This window comes from Notothenia rossii (genome assembly GCF_949606895.1).
Source record: "Notothenia rossii genome assembly, chromosome: 9".
NCBI classification, from domain to species: domain Eukaryota; kingdom Metazoa; phylum Chordata; class Actinopteri; order Perciformes; family Nototheniidae; genus Notothenia; species Notothenia rossii.
The window spans coordinates 11065201-11086411 of record NC_136907.1 but is presented as its reverse complement, the minus strand read 5'-3'; the positions used below and the strand labels follow the sequence as shown (position 1 = coordinate 11086411).

Genomic DNA, 21211 nt, shown 5'->3' with positions numbered 1-21211 from the left:
TCAATGCTTACTGTAATATTAGCATGCTGATACAATAAGTGTGAACATGCTTCATTTTGTTCAACAATCAAAAGGCAAGTAATTCACAGTGAAAATAATACCAGCTTGTTGGCCTTTGCTAATATTGAATAGTTTACAATGAGTCAACATCAGTGTGTGTAATGTACCATTTTTATTCAGCTACGTATCTCAATAACATCCCTATACAAAGGAATAAAGGTTATCCAGGTTCCTTCCAGATACAAATTTAAATATAGGATAGCGTGTTAAAATCAAGTGCTATAATGTAGGATTTCCATTGCTCATTACAAATCATATAATACAAGTGACAGGAAGATGGACAGTATATAAATTAGTCTTTATTAACATTATATACAAGTATTTCAAAATAAGAGCCTTTGAATATTCAGTTCTGGGCTGCCCAAAGCAAACCCGGTAGAGATTAAGCTGAGCGCTCCCTGCAGGGGTTCGACTCCGACCTGCGGACCTTTGCTGCATGTCTCTCCCCCTTTCCAATCCATCTGAATCAATAAAAGGCAAAAATTGCCCTAAGAAACCCATGAAAAACAGTCAAGTCCTTTCTGGATCAGGGCGTTTGTTGGTTTCTGTACTGCATGTTGATCTCGTTGAGGACGACATCCGTACTGTAGTCTTCTGCTGTGATCACATGGTCTTCAAATTGGCTACCTGTAACACAGCACTACTGCATTATTTCAGTTTTTTCAAAAGGACTGTTAAATGAAGCGCTCATTTAGTCAATATAAATGTGTTGTATTGTACACTGGTATGACAAGTGTGTAGGAGAATAAAACTGTTAAAAGTGTTGGGCTTCTGGCCACTTTGCTCAAGAGCCTCCAGTATTTGGCATGTAACAATATGACTATATTTAAGCAATAGCTCACGACAGGCTGTGGTATATGCTCATTATATCACAGCTAAGGGGCGTGGTTCGGCCCGACGCGAAACCGTTGGGTTTTTCAGTCCAACGGTTTACTGTTTTTCTCAGACGCGGAGGGATACTGACTTGTTGTGAAAAGTAACTTACAATTCTACCCGTGGTATACGCTCAGTATATCACGGCTAAGAACCAATCAGATTGCTTGATTTGACTTGTCCATTTTATGATATTGTATTATAATATTGCAGTGCACAGCCTTGTTTAATATTTGTATCCAGTAAACCGCAGCAATAATTAAAACTTGTTTTACATGCGTTGAGTCTTGCTTAAGGCAAAGCTAAGGATTATAATCCGGATGGCAGGCAGTCTTCACTTACTGATGCCATTAGTGAGCTCTGAGGAGTCGCTGACCAGGAAACAGGAAGAGCTGGATGAGTTGTTGAACTGGGACGAGTTTGAGGAATTAAGAGATGTGACTCCATTCACTGATGACTTCGTTGCGGTCTTCTGTGTTGCAGTGCGGCTCCATTCTGTTAATAACATAAATTCCACAGGATAAAAGGTGAAATGTTACATAATAAATTATAATTGATGAATAATTACCATGGATGTCCAGAATGGTTATGAAATGTAAAAACCTGAGTTCTCTGCCAGCCTCATTCTGCCGCAGCACAGGAAGGTCCTCCACTGCTTCCTCACATTCTCCTTCCCCGCACAATAGAAGATAAATATAAAGAAACCTAAAAAACAGAAACAGGGTTTATAGGTTCAGCATATCACCTGCAAAGTGCACTTGTTTAGGTTTTGGGCCTTCTTATTTTTCTTTTTGAGTGGTGAGCAATATAAGATAAAAAGCTTTAAAAAAGTGGATTAAACTATTTGTAATGTCCTCACACATAGGATTCAACAATCCCTTTAGATTTCGTTCCCCATAATATCCTTGTATACAGGCTCATTAAAATACACCGCCCATTATCTGAGTATCCCTTCCTACCGCCTGAGAACTACCTACAACTTTTCTCAGAAGCCAATCAGAGCAGACTGGGCTTCTTCAGGAGAGAGTCTTAAAGAGACAGGTGTCAAAAATAAGCATTTTTCGACAGAGGGTGAATACAGGTACATTCAAACTAAGATTATGAGAACAATTAAGTGTTTTGAAACATTCAAGCATGAAAACATGAACCCGAAGATGTGTATTATACTGCATATCTCCTTTCTCTGCTTATTTAGTTCACTATTATGTCAATTTACTCAAACCTGTATGAGTCAACTCACCTTGGAAGGAGTTAAAGATGGCAAACAGGTACATGAATGGCAGGTTAAGGGGCCCCCAGGCAAAAAAAGCAAAGCCCCATGTAAGTCCCAGGAGGATGGTGATCCCCGACACGCTGCGCATGTCCTGCAGTATGCTGCGGTGCTGCAAATTGTGAGGGTTCTGCCTCTTTATCCGACACAGCTGGACCAGCACCACCACGAACATGATGAAGTTGAACACAAATATGAGGCAGAAATAGGCCACCACTGACACGTAGAAAGCAATGTCATTTTTCAGCCAGCAGCTGTGGGAGAGAATGAAAGGGTTAGCTTATTGTTTTGTGCAGAATTTGTTTTTCGTGTGTCTGGATATTTGTTTGTATCGTATCAGAAGACTCACAATCCATCACTAGTGCCATCGGAAAACCTTCCATAGGAGACAAGGCCGTAGTTATCCTTGTCAACTGCGATGACAATAATGACCACAATCATCGGGACGCCCCAGCCGACGAGCGAGAACTTCACCATGTAGTGGGAAATGTAGCTATTGAAGACTTTCACCAGGGCCAGGTACATTTGGACGGCCTCTAGTCCCATCCAGGTGAAGGTCACCAGCAGGAAGTAGTGCAGGAACCAGGCGGTGGAGATGCAGAGGCCCACAGCCTCCGGGTAGAGAGCCAGCCAGGCGTCCACCAGGAAGACCAAGTTGAGCAGAAGCAGAGCCAGGCACAGCTGGATCAGGATCTTAGAGGGAATGTCCTTACGCAACTTCCTGCAATGTTCAAACAAAAATCATCAGTGAACTTTTCTTAATCAGCTGTTTGTAAAGAGTGATCTGAAAAAAGATCAGTTTCATTTTTTTGTTCTATTCTTTTTATTCGGAACTACAAGCCCACGATCCATTAGGAAGTCAAAACAAAGTAATACAGATGTGTTTCCAATCACTATCTAATTTATTGATTGTTGAAGATCATTTAGATTGCAGAAGTAGTACAAAACTGTTACTCATGTATTAGCAATGTCTAGTTTACAAACAACGTCAGATATTGATTTGAGTATTTTAAAAGGTCCCATGTCTTGGCCATTTCTTCTGATCGTAATTCCATTGTTGAGGTCTACTAGAATAGATGACATTGTTCAATGTTCCAAAATCACATTGGTTTCTCATACAGCATCTCTGTATACTATGTGTATTCACCCTCTGTCCTACACACCTTGTTGGAGCTCCTACTCCCCCTCCCTATGTGCTCTGATTGGTCAGCTACTGTGCTCTGATTGGTCAGCTCGCCCACCCTGTTCGGATTAGTCAACCACCGTTACAGCTGCACATCAGTGTTTGTTTTACAATATCGTTTGTTAGCAACCAGAAAATGACACCAGTAATGACAAACAGATGAGAATGCTGCGTGGGGTCTGGGTGCCGTGTTGGCGGGACGTTGCGGGGCTCGCTGCTCCGCCCTGTGGGGCAGCATAGACAGGTCTTTTCTGTGTTAGAGTTTTAGTCGCTACAGGGTGTACTTTGAGGGTTTGTGACTTTGCAGACCGTTTACATGCAGAACAAGCTACATAACACACAAGGGGACGGGTAATAACCGGAAAAGCATGACATGGGACCTTTAAGGACCCAAGACCTAATGAAATATATATATATGCTACTTCAATGGTTATTATAACAGTTTTTAATTCATGCAATGTATCCTAAAACTCACCCAAAGGCCAAGTAGGTGAGGAGGGTGATAGAGAGGAAGATGGCCGACACTCCACAGCCAATATATGTGATAAACGTTAGGATGGTGGCCTGCGTACGGCTGGTTAGAGGCTGTCTGGCGAGGTCCTGTAGGCAAAAGAGAAATAAAGGCAAGTTACAGAAGAGTGGAAAAGTGTTCACCAAATAAAAGGATGCAAATTCTCACTGTCTCACCAGCAGGATAGCAAAACTTGTCAAATGGTTGCAGCCACAAACCGTCTCGTTGTCTGTGCTTTTTCGGACAGAGCAGCCTCTAGGATTCCAGCCCCCTGAGTCGTCTGCAGGTATAATACACAGATTAATCATATTTTCATCTTTGTTTAAATTTATTTAATTCTGATTGAGATAGTCGGAAAACTTACTATTGAATGTGAAGTCCCAGAAAACGCAGATAGCCACAAAATTAGCCTGCAGTTTCAGAAAAAGCAAAAGAAGCTAGTATTTGTTGACAATGTCCAATTGTACAACTTTATATTTTAATGTAATATGCAGCTGCTATAACGTATAACACATTTTATCTTTATTTTTCTCCTCATTTTTTTGAAAAAAGGAAGTTCAGATATTCTCTTGTGATCTTATTTGCTGTAGTTGCTGGTTTACCTTTGTTTAATATTTAAAGATGAAAAGACAATACGGCTATGAAAATAAAAAACAGTAAAGCAAATATACTTTCCCTAAAAACATTTTTAAAATCATTCAGTCTTGCTTACCGGAACAGGCTCTGTGTTCTTCAGCTGAATTACAACATCATCTTGGAGCTCCTTTATTGTCAGGTTGGCCGCACTCGCTCCCAGGATCCCACTGTTGAGTTTGCGTTTGCCTCTCAGAGAGCTGTCCTAAATATTTAGAGACATCACAACACACAAGAGGGGTCAGTTTGTGAAGACAATGTTATAATATTTAAATTAAACTGTTTCCTTATCAACTTAAAACCAGGGATATTAAATTCAAAACAGATCTGATGCACAAGTCTGCATTGTAATTAGGGTTGCAAAGGGGCGGAAAGTTTCCGGTACATTTCCGGAAAGTTTTTCTTTTTTTAAAGTAGAACAGAACAACTTTTCATTATTTTATTGAACAATTATTTGTTTCATTGAAGAACGAAAACAGGAATGTTGAATTAAATATTACTCATCTGTGCATGTGATGGAGGAATGGAGGGGGTGTGGTCTCAATAGCCATGCAGTAAGCAATGTGCTATGGCATGGATATTCGAGTGTACTTGAATGGCATCTGTTTGTTTTAGTCAAGATTAGGCTAAAATATACTTTCCCCTACTACATTTAAGTTCCCAATGAAGAGCCAACCTTGAATTTAGAAAATTCCCAGTTTATTCCCGTTTATTCCGGTTAATTCCCATGGAAAGTTTCCATCTTTGAAAATTCCCGGAATTTTGCAACCCTAATTGTAATGAGTTCTATTTCTTGTTTGGAATGTAATGTTCTGTTGAAAGTATTGACCTGGTAAACTGTGTCCTTCTGGTAGAAATTGAACTGGACTCTGGAGACCAGCTGCTGCTCCTGGCTGGTCAGGTCCTCAGTGAGGGAGGGGGGCAGCTTGATTGAGCCCTGCGGGAGGGGGGGGTCTGCTCTCACCTTCCTGCTGGGCCTGCTGGGACCCCCACGGACCTGAACAGAGAGACACTGGCTTACCAACTAGATTGTATCATCAGACTGTAAATCCAACTTCTATTGTATTTGGGGTAATTGATGTCAATCTGTCCAAGCTCAACCCATTTCTTCTTGTGTGCAAAAACAACTGTAATCCAGGGACTTACCATGACATATAATTGTAAGTAATGTCCTTGTTATTAAAGGAAGAAGGTGACCTAGTTTACTGCAACAACCTTTATAAATGTGTGGAATAAACTGAATCTAGCTCTAACAACCAGTGTATGTGTAATGCAGGGTTTTGTTTACAGATAAAACATTTTTTGTAATTGTTTAAAATTGAATTGATGGACAGTTTTTCATGCTGTGACATGTCAGTGTTTCTGTTCTAACAAAGCTCTTTATACTTTATCTGCATTATATACAGTTTAGTCCAGTATTGTCAAACCTAGAGGGTGTTAATATCTTAGTATTTTTCTTCTTAAAAAGGTTAAAAAAGGTAAATGTCTATTTTGTGGAACTGATAAAACTCTTAGGCTTCTGAAACATGTGACAAGGGGCCCAAAATGGACATTGCTGTTTTGTAATGGGTCTCAAGATGAAAAAAACTGCTTAAATGTGATCTCACAAAGTGTTGTATTTCGCCCTGGAATTAAATGGATTTGAAGCATCGAGTAATGGAAATATTGAGGTCAAGTACAGAACCTAAACAAGTTATGTATGTTGTTCAGGCTAAAAACCTCTAAAAAAATCCAACATCTACTGTAAAATATCTATAAATGCAATCAATATCATTCTGGCAACAAACAGAATGGCATGTTATATAGACAATGCTACAGGTATAGTCAAATTGACTATTCATGTCATACCTGTACAGTCTTAGGGTCTGAGATGGAGAAAACTGTTTCCTGGAAGTTGCTGCCATCTGCTGGTTTCACAGACAGAGCCACAGCGGAGGAAAGGAGGTTCTCAACCTTTCCATCAAGGACCAGCTTCAACCCCACGGTATCAACAACCCCTATAATACTGATTAAAAAAAGGAAATGTAATTGGTATTACGCATATCATAAATTATTATTAGAGTTAATTCAGTTACACCAGTGGTTCCTAATCTCTGGGCCATAGAAACAAGCCTTTGTTACCAGCTAACAGGTTCGAACTATATGATTACATTCATATAGAGCAGTGGTTCCCAACCTTTTTTCCCAAGATCCCCCCCAAATGACTCCTGTTGGAAGTTGCGCCCCCCCCCCCACACACACACACACACAAGGGGGGGGCGGTAATTAAAGTTTAAAAGTCTCAAAAATGCTACAACTACTGTCACAAACTAGATCAGGGGTCGGCAACCCCTGGCACGCGTGCCAGCATTGGCACGCGGCACCGTAACCAGTGGCACACTAGGAATAAGTGGAATAAGTGTGCAAAATATTTTAAAATTGTATTTTTCGGATCCTTAACGAGACCGCCGCCAGAGCGCGTCCCCGTTACCTGCAGAAGGAAGCCATGCACGCAACGCAGCCCCGCTCTCTTTAACTCCAGGTGACTTTCTGCCGATTTCCTCCGTGGTGCAGTGCTGATCGTTTCATCACGGAGGAAAGTACTTCACTAATTGCAGTACCCAAAAGGAGCTGTACAAATGCCACAGTTTTTGCGTGGCTGTGTATTTAGTTGAAAGCCCAGTGGCGATCTGCTCATCTCTCATCGAAATAATATGCTACAAAGGGGCGGACTGGCCATCTGTGTGTTGCACTTTCCTGTCGGCTCCCAGACCGTAGTCGAGGAGGGCAGAAGCAACAAGCTTCAGGTTCAATAATCCACTTTAGCTTAAATCACTAGAGAGAGGCGAGCTCTTCTTGGGAGGCCGTTGCATTTATTTAGCTGTTCTTCTGTTTCACAAAATACATCAGAGACCTCTGTTTTTCTGCTTCCTCGTTTCACTTCCAGAAACACACATGCACAAGCCACACCCCTCTCTCTCTCTCTCTCTTAAAGGGACAGCGATCTCATCTCACTCTGCATTACCCTAATATCATAACATGTGTGCTCTGGAAAATCACAGAACAGACGATCGTCCTTATTATTATGCCGTTTAAACCAATTATTTAAATGTGTTAAATTCGGCATCATGTAAGTTGCGCTGACAGGTCCACACACTGCTTCCCCTCAGCGAGGCTCCCCCGCCCTCCTGCTGATAGTTCACGAGCGTCAAGCTCCTCAACCCCCCCCCCCCCCCGTTGATAATTCTCGATCGTTGGCACGCTGATCAATTTTTTTTTTTTTAAATGGCACTTCATATCAAAAAGGTTGCCGACCCCTGAACTAGATGAATGTGAAGTATTTTGTTAAAGGAGGATGAAAGCATAATTAAGGAGCACTATGTGACTTTGATGGTTATTGGACTCAGGATTCATTCATTTGAATTTCCCGCTGTATGAAGAAATTAAAGGATGGCGCGGAAGTGGAAACAATTCACAAAGGGATTAAACTGTTTAAAACACATGCTCAAAGTAAGCCGGATTTTGCCGATGTGTTTATGTGGATTCAAAAGTCGTAAATAATCTACAAAATGGAGGAGACCGTACTGATCGGAGCAACTGTGACAAATAATCCAACTGAAACCGGCATGGACAATGACTATGTTTTAAAAATGCGCTTATCCAGAAAAGCCCGGTTTGGACACTTTACGGGCAGAAGAAACATTTCTATTAAAGACAGAATTATAAATTTCTGTCTTTTTATGCCTTTAATATACTAACTTGAAATGTTATTCAAATTAATTAATCAATTATTTTTTATATTGTATCGTAATGTAGAGACAAGGCTTTTAGTGACAACCATGTATTGCTTTACAATTATATGTAAAAAATAAAATAAAGTAAAATAAGAAAAAAAGTCTAAATATGACATTTGGCCTCAAATCATATGAGGCCTGGCGCCCCCCCTGTGATCTTTGGCACCCTCCCCCCCAGGTTGGGAACCACTGATATATGGGATACTATGGATTTTTTTGTAGGCAAAAACAGGAAATTTGGTGCTGTCGGTGCTGCGTTTTGTTTTCACCTTCACTGCCTTTCACACCCCAACAACAAACCGATTTTGAATTTAAATAGGATCTCAGATTACAAAACAAAAATCCATGATCTATTTGGACATTAAATACATTCTCATGCATGTGATGTAAAGATAAAAGCCTCTTTTAGGAGAGGATGTATTTTTGCTACCAGTGGAGTCGCCCCTTGCTGGATATTAGAGAGAGTGCAAGTTTGAGGAGCCTTTCCATTGCCTTCATTTATTCAGACCTTGAGATGACTGCTTGAAGTGAACTGCTTCCCAAGGGGGCAACTTGCAACTGAATTGTCCAAATAAACTTCTCAAAAAGGTCTTGAGTTACACCATCTCATTTCTGTAGACAACAAAATAAATGAAAAGTGAAACCTGTTGGAGGAGTCGGACAGCACCTCAGGAGTGGCACCGAGCAGATTGCTGACAATGTGGACGGAGGTGTTTCCGAGAGCAAAGCTGACCGTTGGGCCCGACAAAAGTCTCTCCAGCTTTGACACCAGCTGACGCACCTGGCTGGAGTTCACCTTGGACATATCTTTGGTCAACTCAAGCAGTGCATTGGCTTGGCTTTCAGCTGCAGTCAAGAACATTTGAAGAGTACACTTTAATGATGCTATAATGATGTCAATGTTGGGAACAGAGTTGTACACATTGCTGAGGTGAAAACAAACCTGACTCGGGGACAGTAGTGAGGGTTGCATTCAGAGCTGGAGATGTTGCTGTCAGCGTGGATGAAGTCACATTTGCAGATGAGTTGGATGAAGTTACATTCACAGGTGAGGTGAATGAAGTTACATTCACAGATGAGGTGAATGAAGTTACATTCACAAGTGAGGTGGATGAAGTTACATTCACAGATGAGGTGAATGAAGTTACATTCACAGATGAGGTGGATGAAGTTACATTCACAGATGAGGTGAAGGAAGTTACATTCAAAGGTGAGGTGAATGAAGTGACATTCACAGATGAGGTGGATGAAGTTACATTCACAGATGAGGTGGAGGTGTTTGGTTGTGCGGTTGTCACATCCGGGCTGGGTGTAGCACATGGTGTAGCATCACACGACTCTTTAAGCTCCACAAGTATATTTTTCCTGCCATGACTGTTAAGAAAAAAGGAAGAAATTAGAATCCTGGGTGCAAGTATTCGTTAAGATTTTAAATCAGGTTTTTGTTGTAATAGTGCAGATCATACAAACCAAGTCAGGAGGTTAGACTCTACTATTGTTGGGCAAAAGTAAGCAGGAGGTATGTTCAATTGGTACCACATGTTGTTGAGAGAATTCAGTGGATTGTCACTGAAGGAATTTCCACAAATGGCTGTGGGACACAAAAGAAAAAACACAAATGAGGAGTTTTACAGCAAAGACTTGCAGGTATTTTCTTGACGGCATGAATTGCTGTTGAATTGACTTGTTTTCCCTGTATTAAGTTCACACACCAGCTCGAGTCACGGTTCCAATGTAACGTATTCCTGGCTCAGATTCAAACAAATGAATCACAGCATTCGACAAATTACAGATAGGAACCTCATGGCCAAAGTGTAAAGTCACTCTGCATTTTTGAAGACTTAAAGTAAAAAAGCAGAAGAGTACAGATTACAGTCACTGTTCAAATGCATCAATGCAAAGAAATGGTCCAGCAAAGCTATGAGTAGGATTAAACTCACTTTGTTGATGAGCTTCCACATGTCACAGTGGCATTCTAGGAAGAAATGTTCATTGTTAAAAAGCATAATATCCAGTGTCAATCCAAAGCAAAACATTTATATTTCATGGACATCTGACCAAAAAGAAAAAGTGCAATATAGATGCATATGTGCAGTGGCCAATTGCCTCAATGCCATGCATCACATTGGCAAAATGAAATGCAAAAAAAATATTTTCACTTAATATTCGAATTTGATCTTTCTTGTAATTGCCTATTTAAACTAAAATGTGAAGTTCAGGCACAATTATTACAGTTTGGTCGTCGGTTACCCTGTATTCTGATGCAATGACGGACAATGGACATGAATCGCTGCAAAGGAACATTACAAAGATTGTGATTTATTTTAATGTTAACAAATGGTATTTATTGATGTCAAATTTGATTTGATGAATGCAAATACTTACTCTTCCCTTGAATAGCAATCTGGTTTACTCAGGTTATACATCTGGAAATATTCAAGAGATTAGAGTTAGATCATTCATTTATGTATAATTTGAGACACTTAATAAAATAATTGAACATTCTTACACGTGAATGTTGACTTACCATGGTCGAAACGTACGAAAAGTTCATCTTGGAATCTTGTACTGAAAATTCAAAAGTGTAGTATGCCTCTGAAAACAAAAAGATAACACTTAACAAATGTCTTATTTTATCAGGTGGTTTTGTTGTTAATAAAAACACTCACCAACTCCATTGCAGTAGGCAGAGCAGTTGCAGGGGTTATGAACTGGAAAAAAAGTCAAAGCATATTGGTTTTCTTTATTTAAATGATAGTATGAAAACAACCACTTAAATATTAAATTATAGTATTCAACCTGCCTTTGTCTAATTTTTGGCCACTGTGCCATTATTTCACCTATTATTTACACAAGAAATAATAAACTATAGCATATAAATGTGTAGGTTATATAAAGGGTCTGTTTTAAAGAGTGATTTGTGCAGGACTATATAACTCGGCCGGCTGGGCACATTGACTTCCTGGAGCGTCCGCTGGTTGCTGTTTCTCCATGGTAACAAAATTAACCTGACGCGCCAGGTGATCTTGTGATCGCGCGATTCTTGCGTGATATCGCGAGATGCATTGAAAGGTAAACAAGACACTGCACGCGGCCAATAAATGAATGTATACACAAAATAAAACGTGTTAATTAGTGACCATCAGTGGTCTTGCCAGGGTTTGTTACCTACCGACAAAAGCCGGACTAGTTTCTGCACGTTTCTAGTCTTTATGCTAAGCTAAGCTAACTGGCTGTAACTGTAGGCTATATTAACGGTACAGATATCAGATGGGTATTGTTCTTCTTAAAACATTATAAGCAAGAAAGCGAACAAATCTGCTTCCCAAAAATGTAAATATAAACCTTGGAATAAATGTTTAGCCTCACAATGGCTCTTCCAATTAACTGTCCAAGTTAAGTCAACTTTACTTTGACTACATGTACTGTAGGCTAACCTAGGCCTATGCCACATGTCTACCTTGAAATTGTTGGTTAATGAATGTAGCCTAGATCAGAAGAATTTTCTTTACTTTCTGTTTTTTGAAGATGTTCAAAGGAAATGTTGAAAGCTCACCTGCCCCACAGTGTGTTGAGTTGCCTAGAGCAGCCACAGTCCCAGTGTCTTCACTGTGAAAAGATAGGCGAATTTGATTAATAAAAACAAGACAACCTCATAAAATCTTATAAAAAGGCAGCACATAACATGGCCATACTGTATATATTTAGCCTAAAGATCAACCCATAAATACCCTTTAAAAAAAACTTTTAAAATATACAACAAATACAAACAAGATTTTAAATACCAAACACCTTACCATAATTCAACGTCTTGATCAGTATGATTGGAACTGCAGTCCTTTGGTATACCTGTTCAATGACACAGAAGGTTGATTGTATTATGAAAATGTGTTAGGTAGGTTATTATCTATTTTCAGACTGTGCGAACACTCACCGGTTGTATTTGCTCCCACCACATGGATGTCAGAGGAGGAATGACTTGCCTCATAGAGCGTACGGAAGATACAACACAAAGGGACCTGCTGCTTCAGCCTCAGCAACACAGAACAGTTGGTCTCTCTGAAGTATAAGGTCAGTGTTAACAACAAAACAAATCTTGACACACTTTTTAGTCATTTGAAAATGTATACTTCACCTACCTTATTGCAGTCTTGTTGATGCATGAAACACAAAGATCCTGTTAAAAAACAAATTAATTCACATGATTGTTCTTTTCACACACACTGTTACCCACAGAGACATCGTAGTGTTGACTTACTTGAAATAGATCAGATGTTATGCCACTGGTGGTCGCACTGAAAATCAAATTGACATAACAAGATTGATTTAAAGTTGCTACAAAAGTCTGTATAACTTTTGGTAGATGAGATATCACATTTTCCTCTTACAAAGTTGAACTCATAAACAATTAAAAAAAAGACCTTACTTAATTTATTTCAGCAGTATTTTTGTACTCAATCATGAGTAATATCAACAAAACCTTGGTATGACTATTGTTGTCTATCACCTACCTACACTGAACCCTTTCAATCATTAGTTTGTTTAATCAAAAATGTTTATGAGATACCTGTTTTTTGTCACACTGGCCCGAATTTCCCGAACTAGGCGCTTGTTGTTTCTGTTTTCAGGTTCTGTCGTCTTTGTTTTGCGGTTCCCAGTGGCTTTTGTGACCAATGTTGTTTTAAAAAAAAGTGTGCTTCCAGGTTCGTTTGTAGTGAGGCCTTCTGACAAAGTTGCTCCAGCTGAAGTTGTGGTTTTGCTTTTTAAGACTGTGGTTGATGCAGCTGGTCTTCTGGTGATACTTTTTAACTCTGTAGTTGATTCAGTTGGAGTTCTGGTGATGCTTTTAGATACTGTAACTGTTGCAGCTGCAGTAGTTGTGTCCCTTTTTAAAGTTGTATTTGTAGCATTTGTAGTATGGTTGTTGCTCTTTAGCCTAGTGATTGCCAGAGCTGTAGTTGAATTATAGCTTTGTGATGTTGATGTTGCTGTCTTCACCAGTGTTGTTTCATATGAAGTGTTTGGAGAGGTAGTTTGTGGGGAGGTAGGTGCGACAGTGGTTTCTTCAATGTTTGGAGACAGACAGGTGTGCAGCTTGTTTGCAAACACCTGTTTAAGCTGGGGAAAGGAACACAATGCTAATTATATTTATTCACAGGGTATACATATCATATATCCGGTATATTAGTCAGCAACAAGTCCGGAACCTATTCCTAAACATACCCAGGCAACTATTTCCTCTTCATCTTTCTCTTCATTGACATCCACAGTGACAACAAAAAAGGAGTATACTGTGAAAGGAGGAAAGACAGAATGTAGTTCAGTAAACAGATTGAAAAAATGATAAATAACCTCGGATAACACAGATGATATCAGCCATATCCCTGATCCACAAAGTTCATTATAAAGCTGTTTTCACAGGCAGAATTTTACTTGCCCTATTTAGTCAACTGATCTTGAAGAGGACATATTATGCTCTTTTTCAGGTTCATATTTGTATTGTGTGCCTCTTCTGTGACTTGTTTACAGGATTTCATGTTCAAAAAGGTCTTTATTTTTGTGATGCAGCACCTCTTTTCACCCTCTGTCTGAAACCAGAGCCCAGTCTGCTCTGATTGGTTAGCTGACTGGCTCTGTTGTGATTGGTGAAAAACGTAGAGATGTCACACCCCTTATCCGGTCACGTATAATGTGCGCCAATAGAAGCCGAGTGTTTCTTGATGTCCTTATGTTATGAAAGTAAACCAAGGAGTACAATCGTGGTGTTTCAGGCTGGGGGGAGTGTGTGGTAGAGAAACCCCCTTTCGCGTGAAATTTAGGATTTTAGACTTTGCAGACCATTTACATGCACAAACGCCTATAACACACTACATCCCCAAAAGCATAATGGTATGTAACATATTGTATTAAGTGTCAGCAGTCTTCAATGGTTACTGAGATCAGAGTGGATGAGCGAAGTACAAAGTTGGGTTTGACACAGTATAACATAATGCCCGTGCATGTTTACCTGAAGGCTGTGTGTTTGTTGGAGGAACAGTGGGGAGAGCATCAGCGGTCTCAACACAGGAAGCCTGACCTGTCGGCGTAAAAGACAGAATAACTATTTTTAGTTTGCACAGAATGAACGACTAAGAGGAACATTTTAAATGTACACTTCAGTTTAATGTTGATTTAATATGAGTCCTTTATTTTAGTGTAGACACTAGAAATTTTGTATTTTACACTACGCTAAAATAGTAATTATTACTGAATGCGTAAAGTCAAGTATAAAGTGATGCATCTATAATACTGCAGACTTCATCAATATGTTTCATTTTTTTCACAAGTCATTATTTACTATGTTATTGTGTGTTACACAATACCAATAATGGTCCATAGGACACTTGTAATTCATTCTAAATTACATCTAAATATGTTATACTTAGATGTAAACTGCCATGTACTTCGGAATGTTAGTTCAGGTATACATGGTAGTTTCCCAAAGTAGTTGAATTACAACACATCTCTTAATTTTTTCCTATTTCTTGGTCATGTTCTCTGCCTTCCTCTACAAAGTAGTTACAGTAGGAAACAGACAGATATTAGACTAGAGTAACCGTTTACATATTGCAAAACCCATTGGTGTGTGTGTGTGTGTGTGTGTGTGTGTGTGTGTGTGTGTGTGTGTGTGTGTGTGTGTGTGTGTGTGTGTGTGTGTGTGTGTGTGTGTGTGTGTGTGTGTGTGTGTGTGTGTGTGTGTGTGTGTGTGTGTGTGTGTGTGTGTGTGTGTGTGTGTGTGTGTGTGTGTGTGTGTGTGTGTGTGTGTGTGTGTGTGTGTTGAATGACTGGCATTTTAGACATGGGAGACATATTTAAATAGAAGTGCGAAGTTGTCAGTCCAGTTGAGATGACGGATGCTGACGCACCATTGTCTGCTCTAAGCTGTCATAGCTCATGTCAGAACATACCTGCCAATAGGACGGCCAGCAGAAGTATGTGCAGACAGTGGTAATGTTTCACACAAGAGCCTGCCTTCTCCAGTCTGTAAGATGACACATACAATCATTTAAACACTTTTTCAAAAGTCTATATGGAATGAAATATTCTAGTTCAAACGCCATTGTAGTGACGTTCAATTGAGTTGTTGAACAGCAGATCACACGGGTGAAAGAGTGAGTCATGTAAAAAATATTCTCACACTAATCTTGAGCACCTATCTCCTTCCCTCTCACGCTGATAATTGCTAAAGACTTTCCTGTATTAATTTTTTTAAGAGCGTTTCTCTTTGTTTTCGGATAATTCAGTAATTTACCGTATCTTATAATGTGCCTAAGAAATGGATAATGCCAAATCAAACACTATTATAACACATATTCCTGTTAAGCATCACCTTTAATCAGAGTCCACTACAACAGAGCAAACACATTAACTTTATCACTGCTTAAGGAAAAGTGCAAACAGTAACACATAGAGAGAAGTACATATCGCACAGTCAAGAAACACATGTTGGGTTTTATGAATAAATGAGGAATGTTTGCTCAGGTCGTAGTTTTCCACAAGTGTTTACATCTATTATGAAACTGTGCTTATACCATGCAGTGTATTAAGAAGTTATGTGGTATCAGAAGAGTTTTATTTTACATTTAAAGCTCTCTAAATGTTGGTACCTGCTTTAATATATGTTTTATTTTTTTCATTTAAAGCCCAAAATAACCTATGAACGTTATGTAATATAATATTCAACTACGAATACGACCCATATGATTGGTTGTTTGTTCACACTAGTAGCAAATCAAAACACCCTCACAGCTATACTTTATGTAATTGTTATCAGAATGGGTGAGTGAGGTTTGAAATTGTAGTTTCAAACAAGTGATTAACGTTGTGAAATGATTACTACTTGCTTTGGTTCATCACAAGATCATGGTTTACATGTGTGAAGTAATAAGAAGGACAACAGATGAGGTGTAAAGGATAAGCCTTAGAGATACTAAATAACAACATCATAATGCTGATGTTTGAAATCCAAGAATACATTTATTTATCAGAACATAACAATGTAGAACTAAATACATTTGTTATTTCTCATTATCTTTCTTTCCATTTCTCTGTGGATTGCTATAATGTTGAAGATGGAAATTATGCCAAATGTTTTGTATACAACTACCAAACCAGACAAAGTCATTCGTTTTTTATGTATTTTAATCTGCCATTGCTTTGCTTTGGTCAGCACTCTACCTAACACGCACACCTAGGGCCACAACACAGCGAGAAATATATACTGTAGATACATGAAGCTTCAACTGAGAGGGCAACACATACAGTATAACTTAGTCAGCTAAGTCCTTTCGAGGCAGTGGGCTCGACTGAAATGGAATTGAACCCTTTTCACCTACATCCTGTACGTAATGTAGTTAACGTTAGTACATTGACTTGAGGAAGAATAGAGTATATTAGAATTAGAGAAAGAGAAAATGAGAGAAGAAACATCTAAGCAATAGCTGTGACAGGTGAGAACATGATGATTAGAGTAGAGGACCGATGTTGCTCAACAAAATCAAAATCTTTTGTTTCAATATGTAGATGATGAAGACGAATTTTACATCAACAGTACAAATCCACAGACCCATTCATCTTGGGAATATTTTCTTCTGCCCCTTAACGTTATCTGAACTGCCATCATTTCTGGAAATATCATCCTGAACTTCACTTAATATACCCAAGCTAAATACGAAATAGTATATTCACAATCAAAGCCAAAAAGTAAAAGAAGACAACATACAATTTCTTTAAATGAAGACAAATATGGTGTAAATAATAAATATTTAAAATTTAGCAGACCAGCTGTGGGCACTATTAAAGGAAAAGCAGACACACCAAAACCAGCCGCACCACTTTACCTGACAGAGGGGCCAAACGTGTGTCGACTTGAAGATCCATAAGAACAAAAGCCAGCAGATTTCCTCTTCATTTTAGCCTCATTTCCTTGGAACATCACTTCCCGAGGGTGAATACTAGCCTTGAAAACAAAGCCAAAACACAAACTTTATGTGTGCATTTTCTTCTCTCTGCCGACACAAACTCGTTGCTAGCGTTGTTGACAGACTGCTGAGTGAGTTCACTTTGACTTTCCCATGCAGGATCAAAAGCTGAAACATGTGGCACGCCCCTGGAACGTCAACCTGAATAGGTGCATGTCGCAAACATTACCTGCTCAACAATGTCTACCTCCCGAAACTGGAAATTCTTTGAGTTTAGACCAGTTCAAAGAAGGCTCATTGCTGTACAATACTCCAAAAAATGATTAGCCTAAATGTCCACAGCTAATGTCTGTGTAGGTTTATGCAGGGGGTTTTCTATCTAAAAGTATTCTGATTCTGATTTGTTTGTCAGTAAAGGTGCGCCTAAGGGCGTGTCCTAGCCTTGTTAATGTAATTAGTGACGGACTTGACTTGAACTAATTGTCTCCAGGGTAACACTGCAGAAAGGGCATTCAAATATTTACTGTTGCGTAATACAAAATCACACACCAGCATTATGTGTATGTCCTTTTATGCACCTACTTTTCAGGAGGGGTTTGTATGTGACGCACCTGAACTCACACATAAAAATGTAATCAATTACTGTGGCATTTTAAATTATATTTACACAAGCAAACCTCTCTATATATTTTAATATGGACGCAGCCTACTAATTTAATCAATTATTGTGGCAGTTTAAATTATATTTACACAGACTAACCTCTATATTTACTGTACTGTAATACAGTTACACCCTAAAGAGTCAAAGCCATGTGGTTGTATGCGCACTCTTCAGAGGCCACACTGCTCATTTACTAAATAAAGTTAAATCAAATACTAAATAGAAAAAATGACTATGCTGGCAGTGGATGTAAAAGAAGGGTTCCTGAATTTGAACAGTTATATCCTGATAGCCGAGATTAGATATGTATCAATGTGTCAATGAAATAGCTTTTAGGGACGGGCTAGGGTTAGTAAACCATTAATAATTGTATTATTAACAACAACACTTATTATATTTTGGTACCAAAATAATTTGACAATGTGCGTTACCTGTAAATAATAAAGGAAGGAACAGTGGAGTAATAGGTGTTCCCAGTTTGTACACTAGGGGGCGACATAAGGATAAAGATCAGATGTACACACACACAGATGAGACCAGAGCAAATAAAATGTTCATGTTTTCCTTTTTTTCAATTTGAACCATATTGTGCACTGATATTCCCACCTGCTGAGCTTTTAGAAAATAACTCTGGTCAGGTTTCTTTACATTATTCATAATAAGCTTTGATGAAACTGACTTCCTGCTGGCTTCATGTACATTAACACCATGTTATGCAACCGGGGTATGACTGACTTTATGAACTCTAATCCCTTCAACCCATATTTTCTCATTCGCTCCAATCCTTTAAACTCATTTCATGTTAACATATAAAAGTGGGTATCTTTTTGTAAAATTGTATACAGCATAGCATGTAATTGTTTTTTTAGTATATTGTTGAGTGTATTGTCACTCCTGTCACACTGAAATATTTAAAGAATACACAATAATATATTATTGGGTTAAGGCATCATATAGGCTATACGTTTCAAAACTTCTAGCAGCAGCAGCACATAAAAGCTTCTATCCGATTCCCATACATATACTTTTAAATGTAGATGTGCTGTATGCCTGCTGTTATGATCTATTAATCCTCTGTTATGTCACTCTTGGTTGTCATGTTGCATGTGTTTGATCGATAGCATGAAGTAGTGTCTGTTCTCTACACGCTATGATCGTCATGGTGGAGGAAGGGCTTTGACATGAATCCCTTTCTTAACTGCTGTTTCCACGATCGATAAAGCAATTTAATTCCTGAGCTTTTAATCCTACATGGGCAATAATTCCTTAATAGAGAACATGACTACTTGTATTTTGAAAATAGTAGCACATTTTAGCTCATTGTTTCGTTTTTTAGGGCTGCACCTTAACTTTGTTTGTTCACCGCCACAGCAGCGGAGCAAAGATAAATAAAATAATGTAAAACACATTGTCGTCAAATTGATATTAATGAATGTCTACGGCTAAAGTACACAGATATTATTATCATAGGGACAACCGCAAATAGGATGACAAGAGGTGCAGCAAGAGCAGATTGCATTATTCCACTCAGGAAAGGTTATTTCAGTCGATCTTCATTTTCTGTTAAAGCTGCTAAACAATGGAACTCAATCCCAGCTACAATTGGAGAACATAATACATTCAGTGTATTTAAATCCCAATTAAATAGTTGGTAAGGAATCAGCTCTGTCAACACTGATACAATCTTCTGCACCTCACAACCCACTGTCTGTCTGCACTGCCTGTGCTTTATCCTGTTCTTTTTCATAATATGTATTTTTGTTTTATTGTTTTTTTATTAACATTTCCAGTATTGTATGTTGCATGTTTTTATTGATTGTATTTACTCGTTATTTTAAATGACATTTTGTCTCATTAGGGTGACTTACAAAATCTCTCCGGTTACAGATGAAAAATAGCATCTTGGCTTACTCTGGCACTAACACTAGAACCGCAAAGGGGGTCAATTTGACCCAGAGCTGTTTTTAATTGTAGGCTATGTAACTTTTTTTCAATAACATATTAAAGTCTCCCAGTCCGTGAGTTTTCCTGAAAGTTTGTTATGTAGCACCCTAGGTTGTTAAAAATTGTCAATATGAAGTCAGATTGAAGAAATCTGCAAAAACATTGCCATTTATACCTATTTCCGCCAAGCGGGTCATATTGACCCCACCCCTTTTCGCGCTATTGATTTCGCGTGTAAACAAACATGACGTGTTGCTATAGCAACGCCTTTTGTCTACTGCACTTCCTTATAGATTGAAAGATAGATTGAGAGAGAGAGATAGATTGATAGCGACAGTCTGTAGTGAAGGAGCGCGCTCCCGCTCACGGGAGACTGCTCGCACTGTGCTGTTTGCTGCTTTCATTGAGCTCCGCAGCAAACAGCTGTTTGCTTTTCACCCAACAACGACAACCGCCTCACGAAACCCTATGTTGTACCGTTAATAAACGAAACAATTTAACAAAATTGCTTGTCAAAATACCAATACCACAGGACCATTTTTCTTTTTAAAGCAATACTTTTACTTTGAGCATTCTAATGCTGGGTCAATTTGACCCCGGTGGCGGTTTTAGGTATAAAAAATGTCTGGCGGTTCTAGTGCTAAATGAAAAGGAATGTTGATTAATGTGCACTGTCCCTGTTAACCCTTAGATGCACGAGTGACTGGATCCCACTCTTCCATAAGTGGGTCAAAAAGGACCCGTATTAGAATAATATGTGTTTTTATGACATTTTTGTGATTTTGGTTAAGAAAAATCTCTTTTATAATATTTAGTATTATATTTTGGTTCACACTAGAAATATTTTATATTACATTTTTCACTATTTATAATTTTAGATATTTTTTTTGCATTTTCAAAAAATACGTTTTCCCATAGGATTCCATAGAAAAGGCATGCGGGTCATTTTTGAGCCACTTATGGAAGCTTGGGGTAGAAATACAAAAACTACAATTTCTTAAAATGCAAATAAAACATTTGAATGGCATGATATCCAAAACATGTTTTTTGAGGAATAGCTGGAATATGAAATTATACAAAAATAAAGATACTTCAAGAAAACCACCTCACCGGGTCAAAAAAGACCCACTGATGCATCTAAGGGTTAAATAAATAAATAAAATAAGAATAAAATAAAGCAAAGTAAATATTTGTCAGAATTATATTTTTAAACTTGACACACAACATCCATTTATTTTTCAAGACAATGTACAGTTATTATACTTTAAGATGTTCTGTGTCTAATCAAGAAATAAAATAGAACACATTTGTTTGAATAAAACTATGTTTTTTATAAAACAGGC

The 21211-nt window shown here is 38.6% G+C and overlaps 1 protein-coding gene across 1 annotated transcript; it reads right to left on the bottom strand.

Annotated features, from left to right (window-relative positions):
- Positions 1 to 153: 153 nt before the first annotated feature.
- Positions 154 to 17526, bottom strand: LOC307017734 (uncharacterized protein). The gene is made up of 31 exons (XM_079647470.1): positions 17493 to 17526; positions 17183 to 17301; positions 15251 to 15324; positions 14311 to 14379; positions 13527 to 13594; positions 12871 to 13421; positions 12562 to 12598; positions 12443 to 12480; positions 12238 to 12362; positions 12101 to 12152; positions 11860 to 11912; positions 10973 to 11014; positions 10831 to 10898; positions 10689 to 10729; positions 10554 to 10593; positions 10244 to 10278; positions 10016 to 10143; positions 9774 to 9894; positions 9247 to 9677; positions 8948 to 9149; positions 6379 to 6535; positions 5360 to 5527; positions 4610 to 4735; positions 4262 to 4307; positions 4074 to 4177; positions 3862 to 3986; positions 2553 to 2924; positions 2174 to 2457; positions 1537 to 1638; positions 1276 to 1428; positions 154 to 687 (listed from the first exon to the last, which is right to left on the bottom strand). The coding sequence occupies exons 2-31, from the start codon at positions 17275 to 17277 to the stop codon at positions 587 to 589; spliced, it is 4008 nt and encodes a 1335-aa protein (XP_079503596.1). The 5' UTR covers positions 17278 to 17301; positions 17493 to 17526; the 3' UTR covers positions 154 to 586.
- Between the last annotated feature and the right edge of the window lie 3685 nt (positions 17527 to 21211).

Excerpts from the sequence above, each read along its gene's own strand:
- LOC307017734 (XM_079647470.1), bottom strand. The coding sequence starts at position 17,277 with ATGTTCCAAGGAAATGAGGCTAAAATGAAGAGGAAATCTGCTGGCTTT. Across the intron at positions 6,536-8,947 it reads CTGTCCGACTCCTCCAACAG|TATTATAGGGGTTGTTGATA; the intron begins GTTTCACTTTTC and ends TTTTTTAATCAG. Across the intron at positions 688-1,275 it reads AGAGCTCACTAATGGCATCA|GTAGCCAATTTGAAGACCAT; the intron begins GTAAGTGAAGAC and ends GCTGTGTTACAG.